Genomic DNA, 16,297 nt, shown 5'->3' on the forward strand with positions numbered 1-16,297 from the left:
TAAAAAAGGAAAACCTGCTATATTCAGTTTATGCTAACAGAGAAAGAAATGGTCTTGGATATTTTATTTACCAGAACTCTATTCCTTTCCAATGTTACACCAGTTGTAAGGTTGTTAAAGTTAACTATTGCCACTGGAAGAAATTGGTCACGTCAAAGGCAGCTAGCTATATATTCAATGAAGCATGCATGAATCACAGCTGCTTTATTCAACATTGCATCAACGGTCATAAAACAATCTCATGCATTAATCCTAAAATTACAGGTTCAAAGTTGAGTTCAGACAGATTTTGCATGTGATTAATTCTGATCAGATTACAGGATAGATTTCAGGACAAAGATGAGAAATTTTCTGAGGACTGAGGGTCTTTGGAATTGTGTTTCTAAAATACCTGAGGCAGGTCACTGAATATTTTTAAGATGCAGGTAGATAGATTGTTGTTAGACAGGAGAATCAAAGGTCATCAGGTAATGGGTATTAATGAGAACAAGAAAACTATGATTGAGTCTCTAAGCAAGATCCCAGACACAAAGCGAGAAATGACCAGTTAAGCTGCTTTTATTCTGTATTACGATTCGAAATGCCAAGAAACAAAATGCGATCATCACTGAAAACACTGTTTTAAAAGAGCAAATCTAAAATACTGTACAGATTTTTAGACGAAAAGTAACAATCTGCATTGCGATTCACTTTTGTAAAACCTTACAATATATCTAGGAAGCAGTGCTATAATGGTATTGTCACTGGACCTGGAATCCTACCATGGTAAATAGTGGAACTTGAATTCAGTAAAAATATGAAAAGTCTAATAATGACCATGAAATTATTGTTGACTGTCATAAAAAAAAAATCTGGGGCACTAATGGTGGAGTCCAGAACATTCTGCCTAAAAGAATATTGAGAAACTAACGTCAGGAGAATCGACGTTTTGGGCATGAGCCCTTCTTCTGCTCCTTGGATGCTGCCTGACCTGCTGTGCTTTTCCAGCAACACATTTTCAGCTCTATCACGAAGGAAGATGGTTATGGTTGCTGGAAACAGTCCTCTCAGCTCTAAGTCAACCCTACAGGGGCTCCTTAGGGTAGTATCTTAGGAACTCTTCAGCTCCTTCATCAATGATCTTCCCTCCAACATAAAGTCATAAGCCAGGATGTTCACTGCTGATTGCACAATGCTCAGCAAAGCTTGCAAAGTCTCAGATGCGGAAACACAGTCAGGTCCAAATTCAGCAAAATTTGGAAAATATCCAGGTTACCTGCCTTTTATCAGCTCAAACATTTAACTTAGTATCACTTACAATGAGCAAATATCTGCCTTGCTTTCAGTTTAGTTTTTACTTCTTTAGACATGTTCTTGAGAGGTCAGGGGTTGGAGTGCAAGAGAAAGCACTAATTCGAGGGAATAATTCAAACTAATTAAGATTAAATGTAGAAACATTACATACCTTTATCTTATGTGGTTCCACAAACTCTGCATAGCTGTTACTGTAAGTTACTTTCTTGTCTCGCAATGCCACCCTGTAGCCCCAGTTGAGAGAACCAATGTAGTTCTGAATGGCATCTTTCATCTTAGCCCAGTTGTGGTGAACTGTGTGTCATTAAAAAAAATGAAAAATCCTCATGTTAGTGTTGATAATGTATAATTAACAGCCTGTAGAATACAGAATCTTGAGCTTTACTGCCACCATTATATAGGTCTCCATTTACTGAAGGAGCTTCAAATACAGCTTCCAAATAAACAGGTGAAACATTTTAAAGACAACAATTCTACCTGCATTGCAAGCACTGCAACTCCTAAAAATAAAACACAGCAAACTTTGTTTTAACTGGAACCTTATGGACTGGCACTCTAAATAATCTGGCAAAAATTATAGACCTGAAATGCTGGTGGTTTACTGTACGCAATGTCCAAGTAAACAGTTGCGGGTGAGAGCGAGAAGACTCTCTCCTCATCGGTTTTATTTAAGGCAAGCTTGTATATTATTTAAGTGATATATACTGTAAATAAAGTACAACAATGATGTACATATCCCCAGCATTACATTTCTATTGTTGTGGTTCTGTTCGCCAAGCTGGAAGTTTTTGCTGCAAACGTTTTGTTCCCTGGCTAGGGAACATCATCAGTGCTATTGGAGCCTCCTGTGAAGCGCTGCTTTGATGTTTCTTCCGGTATTTATAGTGGTTTGTTCTTGCCGCTTCCGGGTGTCAGTTTCAGCTGTAGTAGTTTGTATGTGGGGTCCAGGTCGATGTGTCTGTTGATGGATGTTCTTGCCGCTTCCGGGTGTCAGTTTCAGCTGTACTGGTTTGTATATGGGGTCCAGGTCAGACAGAGAACAGCCAGGGAATTCCTAGAGGCATGGCATTCATCCCCAAACTCCATCAACAGACACATTGACCTGGACACCATATACAAACCACTACAGCTGAAACTGACACCCGGAAGCGGCAAGAACATCCATCAACAGACACATTGACCTGGACCCCACATACAAACTACTACAGCTGAAACTGACACCCGGAAGCGGCAAGAACAAACCACTATAAATACCGGAAGAAACATCAAAGCAGCGCTTCACAGGAGGCTCCGATAGCACTGATGATGTTCCCTAGCCAGGGAACGAAACGTTTGCAGCAAAAACCTCCAGCTCGGCGAACAGAACCACAACAACGGACACCCGAGCTACAAATCTTCAACCAGACTTTAATTACATTTCTACTATATAGTGTATGCTTTTACACTGATTATGTAGACTTCTTGATCAACCAGAATATCTGATCAATTGGCACAGCCCCTGATTCCATGAATGCCATTTAATAACAGATTTGCTGTATAAAAGCTCTCATTTCTTGTTGCCTTGTCAGTAAAAGCAAAATATAGATTTCAGTATCTTGACATTCAAGGCTTGAATACATAGCTGAAAGTGAAAATGAATTAAACAGGAACAAGTATAGGATGAGTAAAGGCAATTTAGACCCTTCACTGGAATGAAGGGTACATGCTAGCATGTTGGGCTGAATGGCATGTTTTCATGTAGCTGTAACACAAATCCTCTGTAGAGAGGTCCAGTAGAGAAACATGACAAAGGAAAGTCTGAATTATTTTTAAATTGTTCTTGGATATTGGTATTACTCGTAGTCACAGTCATTATACACCTGCAAGTGGGCTTTTACATTCAAGTTGCTTATTCAGAGGCTATCAAGAATCAACAACAACCAACTTTTACATCGGAATAATGTACAAGGGAACAGGTAGAAGTGTGGCATCCCCTTACTCAAAAGTAATTAATGAAACAGGTGAATTTCCATATTCAGCAGATTTTGGCAATTTTTTTTATTGCAACCCATTACAATTTAACAAACTTAATATTTTCTACATGATATAAAAATGGCTGAATTGATTTTAGATGCTTTACAGCTGTGTTAACTAACTACCTTGTGTTTTACTGGAGAAACCAGGTTCTAAAGCCCAAAATATTCACTATAGCTGAGATACCTCAAGCCTTACCTTTCTCATCAAATTCCCAGCCAAATTTACGGGAATCTGAGAGGCCTTGGCCTAAGAGAGCAGCTTGATGCATCAACTTCTTTGGAATGCAACCAACATTTACACAGGTACCTCCAAGTCCTGCAAACAAGAACAGGTGAGGGAGACAGTAGCTCCAAAATAAATCAGAAAAACAATGTCCTCCTGAAATCTATAGCATGGATCTTTTGGATATAAGGTGCTCTGGTTTACACACTTCAATATCTATCATCAAGAGTGGTTCAGCTGCATCACTCATGACCAAACTCCAAAGCATGCTTCTGCCAGACTGGGCTGGTGGAAAATAATGAGGGAACCACCAAAAGGAAAAAAAGATACTTGACATTACCTTCATCATAATACCTATCTGAAGCAAATGCATGCATCTACAACTGTACTGGCAGAAGTCACCACCACACATTATTTTGAATACAATCTTCATGCTGAGGATATTCTCAATCCTGTTACGTGGCATTGTCACCATGCTGAAAGACATTTAGAACAGATCTACAACTCAAAGCTGAGTATCCTTGAACAGCTTTGTGTCATCAACAGCAGTATATTCAACCGTAATCTGTAACCTCTTGACCTAGCACAAGGCAAAAACCTCTCTTTCATTGCAGCCTTCTTCTGCCCAGCTTTCAGAACCTTCTTCCCTTTTCCACATGCCTCTTGTAGCCACCTTATCCCCTTCCTCAGCACCCATCCAGAAACAATAGAAGGAATTGCCTGCTTCAAATAAAAGCACCCCTAATCCCAGCCTCAACTAAAGCTAGTCCCCCAGAAACTCCCTTACTGCTTTCACTCCTGTCTGTGGATCCTCTGCAGTTTGTTTCTCTGTCATATTAATTGGTCATGACTTGGAGATGCTGGTGGCGGACTGGGGTATACAAAATTAAAAATCACATGACACCAGGTTATAGTCCAATAGATTTAACTGGAAGCACCAGCTTTCAGAGTGCTGCTCCTTCATCCCCTGATGTGATTTTTAATATTAGTTGGTGATAGGTTGCCTGTCAGCAGCAAGCACAGAAGAAAAGTGGCCTGTGATTGGCACATCTTCTCCTTATTGTTTATTTATATTCTACTTACGTTTTTCTGATTGGTCAAGACTATGAGTGGATTGTCCTGATCAATGGGAGAGCTTTCAGGAAAGGATTCACCTGTTCCTTCTGTTATTTTGAGCACTGGTCTAAACACATGCTTTATTCTATCGTTACCAGACAAGGGATTAACACTCAACGTGTTAATGCTCAATGTGGAGTTCAACCAGCAGAGAATCAGATATTCCTAATGATATCAACATGGCATTAACCGTTTTTTTTATAAGCAAGGGAATCGAGAGTTGAAGGCAACAGACAAGACTGTGGAGGTGCCTTTTCCATGTGTGTATAAACCTTTAACAAAGGACAAGACATTCTAAGCAGCAGACACAGGTGACAGTCAGAACAATGTGATTATACAACCAGTAGATCAGATCAAAGTCATGTACTTTTGCACATCCAATCGGGAACAGTGGAGGACAATTAAACAACCACACATAAGTGAATGCTCCAGAAACACGCACAGCCTTAATGATGGCAGTCTGGCACATCAATGTCAAAGTTGAAACGTGTGGTGCTGGAAAAGCGCAGCATCTGAGCAGGAGAATCGACATTTTAGGCAGAAGGCCTTCTCCTAGTTGATCTTAACCCACATCAATGTCAAAGACAAGAGTGAAGCACCTTCTGCAAGAGTGTTAAGTGGATAACCTATTATTATCTACCCTAACCTGTGTAAGTTAGGTACATTAGTCAGGGGTAAATATAGGATAATAGAGTAGGGGAATGGGTCTGGCTGGGCCACTCTTCAGGAGGTCAGTATGGATTATTTGGGCCGAAGGGCCTGTTTTTACACTGTAGGTATTCTGATTCTAACCTCTACAGCTCACTGCTGTAAAGAATTTCACATATTCACTATGATCTGAGAGAAGAAATTAGTCATGACTTAAATAGGTGAACCCTTACTCCAAAGTTATGCCCTTTGGTCAGAGGCTCTACACAAGAGGAAACAACCTTTCCACATCTACCCTATCAACATAAGAATCTGTATGCTTCGATAATATCACCTCTTGTTCTTCTAAACTCCACATATAGGCCCAATTGACTCAACTTCCCTTAAAATCCCTTCAATGCCAGCACATATTTCCTCAATAAAGGAGACAAAAACTATTCATAGTATTCCAGCTATGGACTGACTAGAGCCTTGTAATGTTTTAGCAAGATTCCCCCATTTTTAACTCCATTCCCTTTGAAAGAAGAACCAAGATTCAACTATCTGTCCCAAGAAAAACAGAATCAGACAGTGAGAGATTACACATCTAAACTACACTCTCAAGTATTACATTCTGTGCTTGTCACATTCTGTCACCCTCTGTTCCCTCCTCCCACCCTAGTGGGAGTGCCTTCTCTGGCAGGGTAAAAACAATGACTGCAGATGCTGGAAACCAGATTCTGGATCAGTGGTGCTGGAAGAGCACAGCAGTTCAGGCAGCATCCAAGGAGCAGCAAAATTGACGTTTCGGGCAAAAAGCCCTTCATCAGGAATAAAGGCAGTGAGCTGGAAGCATGGAGAGATAAACTCAAGGGGGGTGGGGTGGGGAGAGAGTAGCATAGAGTACAATGGGTGAGTGGGGGAGGAGAGGAAGGTGATAGGTCAGGCAGGAGAGGGTGGAGTGGATAGGTGGAAAAGAAGATAGGCAGGTTGGACAAGTCCGGACAAGTCATGGTGACAGTGCTGAGCTGGAAGTTTGAAACTAGGAAAGGGGGGGGGGGGAGAATGAGGAAGCTGTTGAAGTCCACATTGATGCCCTGGGGTTGAAATGTTCCGAGGTGGCAGATGAGGCATTCTATCTCCAGGCGTCTGGTGGTGAGGGAGCGGCGGTGAAGGAGGCCCAGGACCTCCATGTCCTCGGCAGAGTGGGAGGGGGAGTTGAAATGTTGGGCCACGGGGCGGTGTGGTTGATTGGTGCGGGTATCTCGGAGATGTTCCCTAAAGCGCTCTGCTAGGAGGTGCCCAGTCTCCCCAATGTAGAGGAGACCACATTGGGAGCAACGGATACAATAAATGATATTAGTGGATGTGCAGGTAAAACTTGGATGGATGTGGAAGGCTTCCGTATTCCCAATTCCTCCACCTCCGCCGTATCTGCTCCCAGGAGGTCCAGTTCCACCATAGAACACACCAGATGGCCTCCTTCTTTAGAGACCGCGATTTCCCTTCCCACGTGGTTAAAGATGCCCTCCAACGCATCTCGTCCACATCGTGCACCTCCGCCCTCAGACCACACCCCTCCAACCGTAACAAGGACAGAACACCACTGATGCTCACCTTCCACCCTACCAACCTTTGCATAAACCAAATCACCCGCCGACATTTCCGCCACCTCCAAAAAGACCCCACCACCAGGGATATATTTCCCACCCCACCCCTTTCCGCCTTCCGCAAAGACCGTTGCCTCCATGACTACTGGTCAGGTCCATGTCCCTCTACGACCCACCCTTCCATCCTGGCACTTTCCCCTGCCACCACAGGAACTGTAAAACCTGTGCCCATACCTCCTCCCTCACCTCTATCCAAGGCCCTAAAGGAGCCTTCCACATCCATCAAAGTTTTACCTGCACATCCACCAATATCATTTATTGTATCCGTTGCTCCTGATGCAGTCTCCTCGACATTGGGGAGAGTGGGCACCTCCTAGCAGAGCGCTTTAGGGAACATCTCCGAGATACCCGCACCAATCAACCACACCGCCCCGTGGCCCAACATTTCAACTCCCCCTCCCACTCTGCCGAGGACATGGAGGTCCTGGGCCTCTTTCACCGCCGCTCCCTCACCACCAGATGCCTGGAGGAAGAACGCCTCATCTTCCGCCTCGGAACACTTCAACCCCAGGGCATCAATGTGGACTTCAACGGCTTCCCCATTTCCCCTTCCCCCACCTCATCCTAGTTTCAAACTTCCAGCTCAGCACTGTCACCATGACTTGTCAGGACTTGTCCAACCTGTTTTCTTTTCCACCTATCCACTCCACCCTCTCCTCCCCTCCCCCACTCACCCATTGTACTCTATGCTACTCTGTCCCCACCCCACCCCCCTCGAGCTTATCTCTCCATGCTTCCAGCTCACTGCCTTTATTCCTGATGAAGGGCTTTTGCCAGAAACGTCGATTTCACTGCTCGTTGGATGCTGCCTGAACTGCTGTGCTCTTCCAGCACCACTGATCCAGAATCCTTCTGCGGCAGTTAAACATACCATTGTTCTGCCATTCTCACATTCTGATCACTTAATCTGAACTATCAGTATCAACATCCTTTCTCCCCTTCACCCCCACTATTGCATAAATGCTGCCCCCTCCACACTTCACTTCAGTTCTGATGAAGAGTCATCTAGACTCTAAATGTTTGCTTGCTTTCTCTCCATGGATGCTGCCTGACCTGCTGTGATCTCCAACACTTTTTATTTCCAGTTCAGATTCCAACATCTTTCGTAATTTGCTCCTCCTCCACCCTCTAGGTGAAAATTGTTTTCCTAAAATTCCCTCTAAACTTCCTGCATTTTGCCTTAAAATTATGTGACCTCGTTATTGACCCTTCAAATAAGGGGAACAGCTGTTTTCTATCCACCCTGTTTTTGCCTCATAATTTTATACACTCCCATCAAGACCTCCCCCAACCTTCTCTGCTCTAAAGAAAATAACCTGAGCTTATCCAGCGTCTCTTCAAAGCCAAAGCACTCTATCCCAGGCAACATTTTGGTAAATCTCCTTAACACCCTCTTATCGCAACCACATCCTTGCTGTGGTGCACAGACCAGCAAACAGTACTCCAACTATGCCTAACCAAAGTCCTATACAGCAGCAACATATCATAACATATGCCTCAACCAATAAAGGCGTGTGTCCTTTAACTACAGGGCATCCCCAATTTGTGACAGTCTGACAAACAATGCTTCTACCTACAAACACAATCCCATACAGGGTCATAATTTGAATTACCTGACAAACAAACAAACTTATGAATGGATGCTTTATATTGCCCTGCGATTCGAATTGCAAACAGACTCCCCTATAGAACCCATTCACAATCTAGGGATTGCCTATACTCTTTGTCCTGTTACTTCTTCCAAAGTGTATCACCTCACAGTCAAAAGTTAAATTCCATATGCCACTGAAATGCCCATGAGACCAATATGCTTACCAACCTCCTGTAACCTAACACTTTCCTACTCACCATCAAACTCCCAAACAATGTTTGTGTCATCCACAAACTTATCACCTCACACATTCATCTGTTTGAGTTTATACATATGATAAACAAAGAGTCTATCTTCGATCCCTGTGCTACCCCACTGGACACTGACTTGTTTACCCAGTCTATTATGTGCTGAACTTGTGTGTTGGTGTTTCTGATTCATGCACAAGCCTCTTGTGCTTCAATATTGCAGTATTTCAGCTCTTTTATTCTTTCTGCCAAAGTGCATAAACTCACACTTCCCCATGTTATATTTAATCTGCAAATTTCCCTCCAAGCCATACACCATAGTGGCTTGGAGTTATACCACCATTCCTTCACTGTTGCTAGGTCAAAATACTCAACCTCTCCCTAAAAACATCAGGGGGCATCCAAAGCATATGGACTGTGACAGTTCAAGGTGATAGCACATCACAATCTTCAAAAGCAATGAGAGATGGGCAATAAATGCTAGCTTTATCAGTGACTTCTACATGCCAAAAACAAAAGCAGAAAGAATGTTTTGAATATAAAACAAATATATCTACCATAAATGAAAATTGAACACCCTGCCTTTGTGCAGTTTTAAACTTTTATGATAAGAACGCCTCATCTTTCATTCTCAGAACCAAATAATAAACCACATGTAGGATTCTATGGATAACATTTGAATTCCACGCCAAACATAATCCCAAACAAATTAGTCCCACCTTCCTGCCCCTGGCCCTTATCCCTCCAAATCTTTCCTATTCATGTACTTATCCAAATCTCTTTTAAACATTGAAACCGTGCCCACATCCACCAGGCTCTCAGAAAGTTTATCCCACACCCCAACCACTCTGAAAATTGTTGTCCCTCATGTCAGTTTTAAATCTCTCTCCTTTTGTCTTAAACAGCCACTCCCCACCCCCCAATCTTTAAACCTCCAAACCTAGGAAAAAGACATCTATCATTAACCCTATCTATACCCCTCATCATTTTTGTTGCCCAATCCCAACTGCCCTGGGGACAGTTAAAAGTGAAGCACATGGCTGGAGTCACATGTAAGCCAAACCATCCCTAAAGGACATTAGTGAACCAGATAGAATTTTCTGACAAGTGCCAATAGTTTCAATGATCATCATTGGTGTATTAGTGCCAGATTTATATTTATTGAATTCAAATGTCACCATTTGCCATGGGAGGACTTGAACTCAGAACATTACCTGGGTCTCTGGATTAATAGTTTAGAGGTAATATGACCAGGCTATTGCCTCCCCTCACGGCACACTAAGAGCCTCAAGACTAATCTACAGCTTGGTGCATTGTGAAAAGATATTTTTTAGATTAGACTTACAGTGTGGAAACAGGCCCTTCGGCCCAACAAGTCCACACCGACCCGCCGAAGCGCAACCCACCCATACCCCTACATTTACCCCTTACCTAACACTACGGACAATTTAGCTTGGCCAATTCACCTGACCCGCACATCTTTGGACTGTGGGAGGAAACCGGAGCACCCGGAGGAAACCCACGCAGACACGGGGAGAACGTGCAAACTCCACACAGTCAGTCGCCTGAGTCGGGAATTGAACCTGGGTCTACAGGCGCTGTGAGGCAGCAGTGCTAACCACTGTGCCACCGTGCCGCCCATATCTGCATGTAGTGTTAAAACCTAAATGTATATTGAAGCTCATGAAAAATGAGCTAAACACGAATAGGCTAAACAAAACCTACCCCATGAAGTTCCCATAGGTGTCGGCACAACATAGTCAAACACCAAGACTTTCCTTCCAAGGTTTGCAGCTTCCTATAAACAGTAAAGACACAGCATATTCATTTTAGATGAAACACTCAAGATTTATGCCATCAGAATAGGAAATTAAGCCATATTCAATCTATTGGACTCAACCTCCTTAAAATTGCTAGGACTAATCTCAAAACTCACGCACAGAAAAGGGCTTAAAAATACAGTTGATGAATATCTAGAAGTGACCAAGACATTTCAGCTAAATCAAAAGCTGAAAAAACTGCCAAAAGAAATTATTCACTTGTCAACAAAGCTGCACAACTCCTGAAGTAAGATAATGAATTAACTTTGACAGCACCCATAAAGAAACAGCAAGGTAACCTTTCAACTCTAGATAATTCTTTATCAGAACTGGAGTGAGTGTGGAGGGAGCAGCATTTATGATACAGGTGAGGATAAGGGAGGAACGCTCTCTATTAGGTACACCCACATACTGAATCAGAAAATGTTCTTGTATGCACTTAAATTCCTCTCCACCCAAGCCTTAACACTATGGCAGTCCTAGTCTATGCTTGGACAGTTTAAATTCTCTACCATAACCACCCTATTATTCTTACATATAACTGAGATCTCCTTACAAATTTGTTTCTTAATTTGCGACTGACTTGGGGGGGGGGGGGGGGAAGACTCAGTAGTACAATCCCAATAAGATAATCATCCCTTTCTCATTTCCACTCAAATAGCTTCTGTGGATGGATTCTCAGGAATATCCACCCCAGGTACAGCTGTAATGTTATCCCTAATCAAAAGCACCACCCCATTGCCTCCTTTTCTATCCTTCCTGTACCATCCATACCCAGTCCTGCCCATCCCTGAGCCACATCTCCACAATTGCTATGATACCCCAGTCCCATGTTCCCAAACTGTAACAAGAGCAAAACACTGCAGATTCTGCAAATATAAAGACAGAAAATGATGGTATTGAGCATGTCCAACAATATATGTGGAGAAAAACTTAACATTTCAGATCAATCTTATAGATGTAATGCACTCTAATTGTTACAATCAGATCCTATTTCCCAGTAATTGCTTTTAGCACCTGTATTAAAGCCAATATAAATGTAATTATACCTTTGAAGCTGCAAGTCCTCCAGAGCCACCACCTATAACGATGAGGTCATAGTCATACATTTCACCTCCCTCCAAAAGTTTCTTCAACAAGCCATCTTCATGAGCCTGTGGGAACCAAAAACAGAATTACTGAGGTATTCATAACATAGCTTGGCTTACTTAAACTGCATAATAACATTAAAGAGACAAAGCCAACATAGAAAATGTGTGGACCACCTTTGTATGGAAGCCTGCACTGGAGGCATGCTCACAAGGTTAAATGTTGGAATGAAGTTGTTATGAAAAAAAAGTAAAGTAGCTGGGCTTATACTCATGGAAGTTTAGGAGAACAAGAACAGATCTTACTGAAACATTAAAATACTGAGGGGCTTTACCGTAGTTGCCGACAAGGTGTTTCCCATTGAGAGAGCTTTGTGAACTTAGGGGCAGTTTCAGAATAAGTACTCTTGCATTCAAGATGGAGATAAGATGACTTTTCTCGCAGATGGTTAGTGGAATTTGGAATTCTCTAGAGAGCAGTGACAGCTACCTCAATGGAGTGAGGGCTATTCCTGGAGATGTCACAAAGATTAAATATTCTACCCATGTACGCAAAGATTCTCCAATTTACCTGTCAGTTTAGACCAGTTTCCTTGACTTAAAGACTATTTATTACAAAAACAGGTGAACAACGATGAACTATTGAGATGCAACTCTGAGTTAACTCTAACCACCTTATAAAATTTCTCTGACATACAATACAGAAAAATAATGGGAAGCAGTTCAACAGCCTTTGTTCACAGAAACGATCATTCTGCTTGCCAAGACTTGCTGGCCTTCAATCTCTACTCCTGGTTCTTTTCACTTCCTCACAGGCAGCAAATAATAAACAAATACAAAGTAGGAAACACAACAGTGCTTCATCTGGAGGCTCACTGAAGATATTACCTAGTAAGGTGACGAAATGTCTGAAAATGAACCTTCCAGCTCAGCGAGCAAATCTACATCCACAACCTCAACCTGAGCTACAAATCTTCTCAAAACTTGCTAAAATAATAGTCTCTGACTTATTGATTGAAAGCAATACCTTACAGCAATTGGTAAGATGAAATAACTACATTTGTCAGGCTTTATATATTTTATACTACACAGACAACCACCTCCCTTTCTGGTGGTCTGAAGGTAACTGTTAGTATCATTCATATCTTCAAGTTCTTCAGCTACCCAAGAACCAACCACATAGCTGTTGACATGCTGATGGCCTTTGTCATCCACAAATGGTCAGAACTCAACAACCCAATCAGCAGATACTTTTTGCTGGACTAATTTCACTTTGCACAAGTCTTCGTTTCTAGCCCAACTGCTCTACCCCAAAGGTTGAAGAAAGCAGCAGTAAGACACCACTTATGGTCTGAGTAGCTTTTTAAAAAAAGTACAAAAATCCCTTTCACAATCCTGGCTTTTCAAAAATTGTTATTTTCATATTTTAGTCCGGAGTCAAAAATATAAAGAAATAAAAATACACAGTCTTTACAGGTGAGTCAGTGAATATATCCATGGCAGAGTAAGACTGACATTTGCTCAAGAAGGGAGGTGAGGCTTCTGGGGAGATAAGCAGTAAAATGGAGTTAAGGCCAGAAAGATCAGCTGCAATCTCAGTGAGTGGTTTAACAAGTTCAAGGGTCAAATTGGGAGAAAGTGAGGACTGCAGATGCTGGAGTACCAGAGTTGAAAAATGTGGTGCTGGAAAAACACAGCAGGCCAGGCAGCATCTGAGGAGCAGGAGAATCGACGTTTCGGGCATAAGCCCTTCTTCAATTGTCTACCCTTGCTACTAACTTATATATGCTTCCACAAACACTAAAGGTTTTCAACTTAACACATACCTGCATCATTGGAGTAATACTGAAATGGACCTATTTTCCAAATGCAAGCATAATTGCTTGAAGTACCCTATACCTATCTAAACAATTGGTTGCCATAATTTTCATGACAATGTGATAACACAATCAGTTTTCATTTGAATCTCAACAGTGCTGAAAGAGACCATTCAGTCTACATCAATCCTCTGAAGAGCACCCATCTAGACCCATCACTTTACCCTATCCCCGTAACTATTTACCATGGTTCATCCACCCATCCTGCACATTCCTGGACACTACGGGACAATTTTGCATGGCCAATCCACCTAACCTGCTCATCTTTGGACTGCAGAAGGAAACTGAAGCACTCAACGGAAACCCACATATGGGAAAATGTGCAAACTCCATACAATCACCAAAGGACAGAATTGAATCTGGGTCCCTGGCGCCATGAGGCAGCAGTGCTAACCATTGTGCTATCCTAATACCATGGTTCACACTGGCACTATCATTTGGTGGCCAATAAACATCACCAATGTCTGCTGCCGCTTGCTGGTCCTTAGTTCCACTCAAACAGATTCTGCACATGGATTCAAAGATCTTTCCCCTCAGAATCGACTGATCCCATTCCTTATTATCAGCACAACACCACCTCCTTTTCCTTCTTGTCCATCCATCCTAAATATGAAAAAGCCTTGAATGTTCAGCTCCCATTTCCGGTCACCATGAAGTCATATCTCCATAATGGCAATTAGATCATTTCCATTTGAGACCATAAAACTAGGAGCAGAGGAGGGCTATTTGATCTATCAGGTCTGCTCCACATTTAATGATATTATGGCTGATCGGATAATCATCAACTCCACTTTTCTGCCTTTCACCCATAACCCTTGATTTCCTCACTGTTTCAAAAAACACATATTTAAGCCTTGAAAATATTTAATTACCTAGCATCCACAGCCCTATGGGATGAAAAATTCAACAGATTCAATACTTTCAGAGAAGAAATTCCTCATCTTGATCCTAACTGGGCGACTCTTATTCAGATTATTCCCTCTGGTCGTAGACTCTAGGGTCTAGGTTGGCATGGTAGCTCAGTGGAAGGCAGTACGGTGGCTCAGGGACACAGGTTTGTTTCCAACCTGTGTGGGTTTTCTCCGGGAACTCCGGTTTCCACCCACAGTCCAAAGAGCTGCAGGTTGGGTGAATTGGCCAGGCGAAATTACCCATAGTGTTCAGGGATGTCTGGGTTAGGTGCATTAGTCAGGGTAAATGTAGAGTAACAGAGTAGGGAAATGGGTCTGGGTGGGTTACTCTTTGAAGGGGCGGTGTGGACTTGTTGGGCTGAAGAGCCTGTTACCATACTGATGGGATTCTATGAACTAAGAACTTTCAAAAGGAAAAATCTCTCCACATCTATCTTGAAAAGAATGTATGTTTCAATAAGTATCTCTCATTCTTATAAACTCCAGTGAGTACAAGCCCAATCTGCTCAACCTCTCACCAGAAAACTCTTCTGCACCCTGCATCTAGCATTAGAGGCAGTCTAATGATTATGTTTATTTCCTTAATAAGAACAAACCATTCACAATAGTCCAGATGTGGTCTGACTGGTGTTTTAGTAAGACCTCCTCATTTTTATGACTCTACTCCATTCCCCTTGTAATACAGCCAGCATTCCATCTGCCTTCCTGTTTCCCGGCTGAACCTCGATGCTAGTATGTTTTTGTGATTCCTGCACCAGGATCCCAATCACAACATTACCAACAATGTTTATTATAAATAACTCGTAACTCTTCCATCACAACATATAACCTTAGGACAGTTCTGTGTCCATTGTAAGTCTTTCAATATCATAGACTCAACCTCTGATTTGTGCTCAGTTTAGGTCACAGCAGCAGTAAGCCAATACAATCAGTTAGAAACAAACAGAGAATGTTGGACAGCCTCAGATGTGGCAGCATCTATAGAGAGAAACAGAGTTAACATTTTAAGTCTGCCATGGCTCCTCTTCAGAACTGAAAAGTATGGAAAATAGATCATCTATTTATACTTTTGAGAGGCAGAGAAGAAGCTAGAGGACAAATGGTAGAGGCCCAGTATAAAAGACAAAAGGCTGTTAACAGTGGGGGGAAAAAAGACAGCTAAAAATGGTGCAAATTATATGTTAAAACACATATTAGATTTACTTCCTTTACAAACGTAATATTATGGGATTTTATTAGTTGTGGATTTTATGCATTTTCACCAAAAACTTCATTACCTGCACAGTTTTGTCACAGCCACCCACATGAGCCTTGTTGACAAATACATTGGGAACAGTCTTCTGACCAGTCATTTCGTGTAAAACATCCTGCATACCACTTCCTTCTTCTGTAAAATAAAAGCCACATGCAAAATATTTGTTATAATAGCAAGATAATCAAAATATTCTGTAATCTTAAGTATAACTATAGAACGCTTTTGGAAAGGAAGCATAGATAGATTACTATATCTAAACTAATCGACACCAATCAAGCTTGCTAGTGTAGACTTAATAGAATATATTGTGACTGATGTCATCTAAATCTTTGGGAGAGTGAGGGAACTAGACTGATGAAATAGACATAGACATGACAGTTCCAATTTAACGCAGGTAAATGTGAAGCAATGCATTTTGAAATAATGCTATAGAATGTATAATCCACATGGTTCCATTTTGGAGATGGCCCAAGTGTACAGGGTCAAAGATCCTTAAAGGTGGCAGCGCAAATTGATAAAGCAATTGAGAAAGCTTATGCCATACAGAGAAACCTTGATTATAT

At 41.9% G+C, this 16,297-nt stretch overlaps 1 protein-coding gene across 1 annotated transcript in view; it reads right to left on the bottom strand.

The window, feature by feature from the left end:
- The window catches only part of txnrd3 (thioredoxin reductase 3), a 73,374-nt gene that overhangs the window by 38,780 nt on the left and 18,297 nt on the right, over positions 1-16,297 (bottom strand). Inside the window, exons 3-7 of the mRNA XM_060835323.1 lie at positions 15,757-15,866; positions 11,653-11,757; positions 10,509-10,581; positions 3,505-3,624; positions 1,445-1,587 (exon numbers count right to left, since the gene is read on the bottom strand). Coding sequence (XP_060691306.1) covers positions 1,445-1,587; positions 3,505-3,624; positions 10,509-10,581; positions 11,653-11,757; positions 15,757-15,866 — 551 coding nt within the window. The remainder of the gene's footprint in view (positions 1-1,444; positions 1,588-3,504; positions 3,625-10,508; positions 10,582-11,652; positions 11,758-15,756; positions 15,867-16,297) is intronic.

The sequence above is a fragment of the Hemiscyllium ocellatum genome, chromosome 14, assembly GCF_020745735.1.
Source record: "Hemiscyllium ocellatum isolate sHemOce1 chromosome 14, sHemOce1.pat.X.cur, whole genome shotgun sequence".
In the NCBI taxonomy this organism is placed as follows: domain Eukaryota; kingdom Metazoa; phylum Chordata; class Chondrichthyes; order Orectolobiformes; family Hemiscylliidae; genus Hemiscyllium; species Hemiscyllium ocellatum.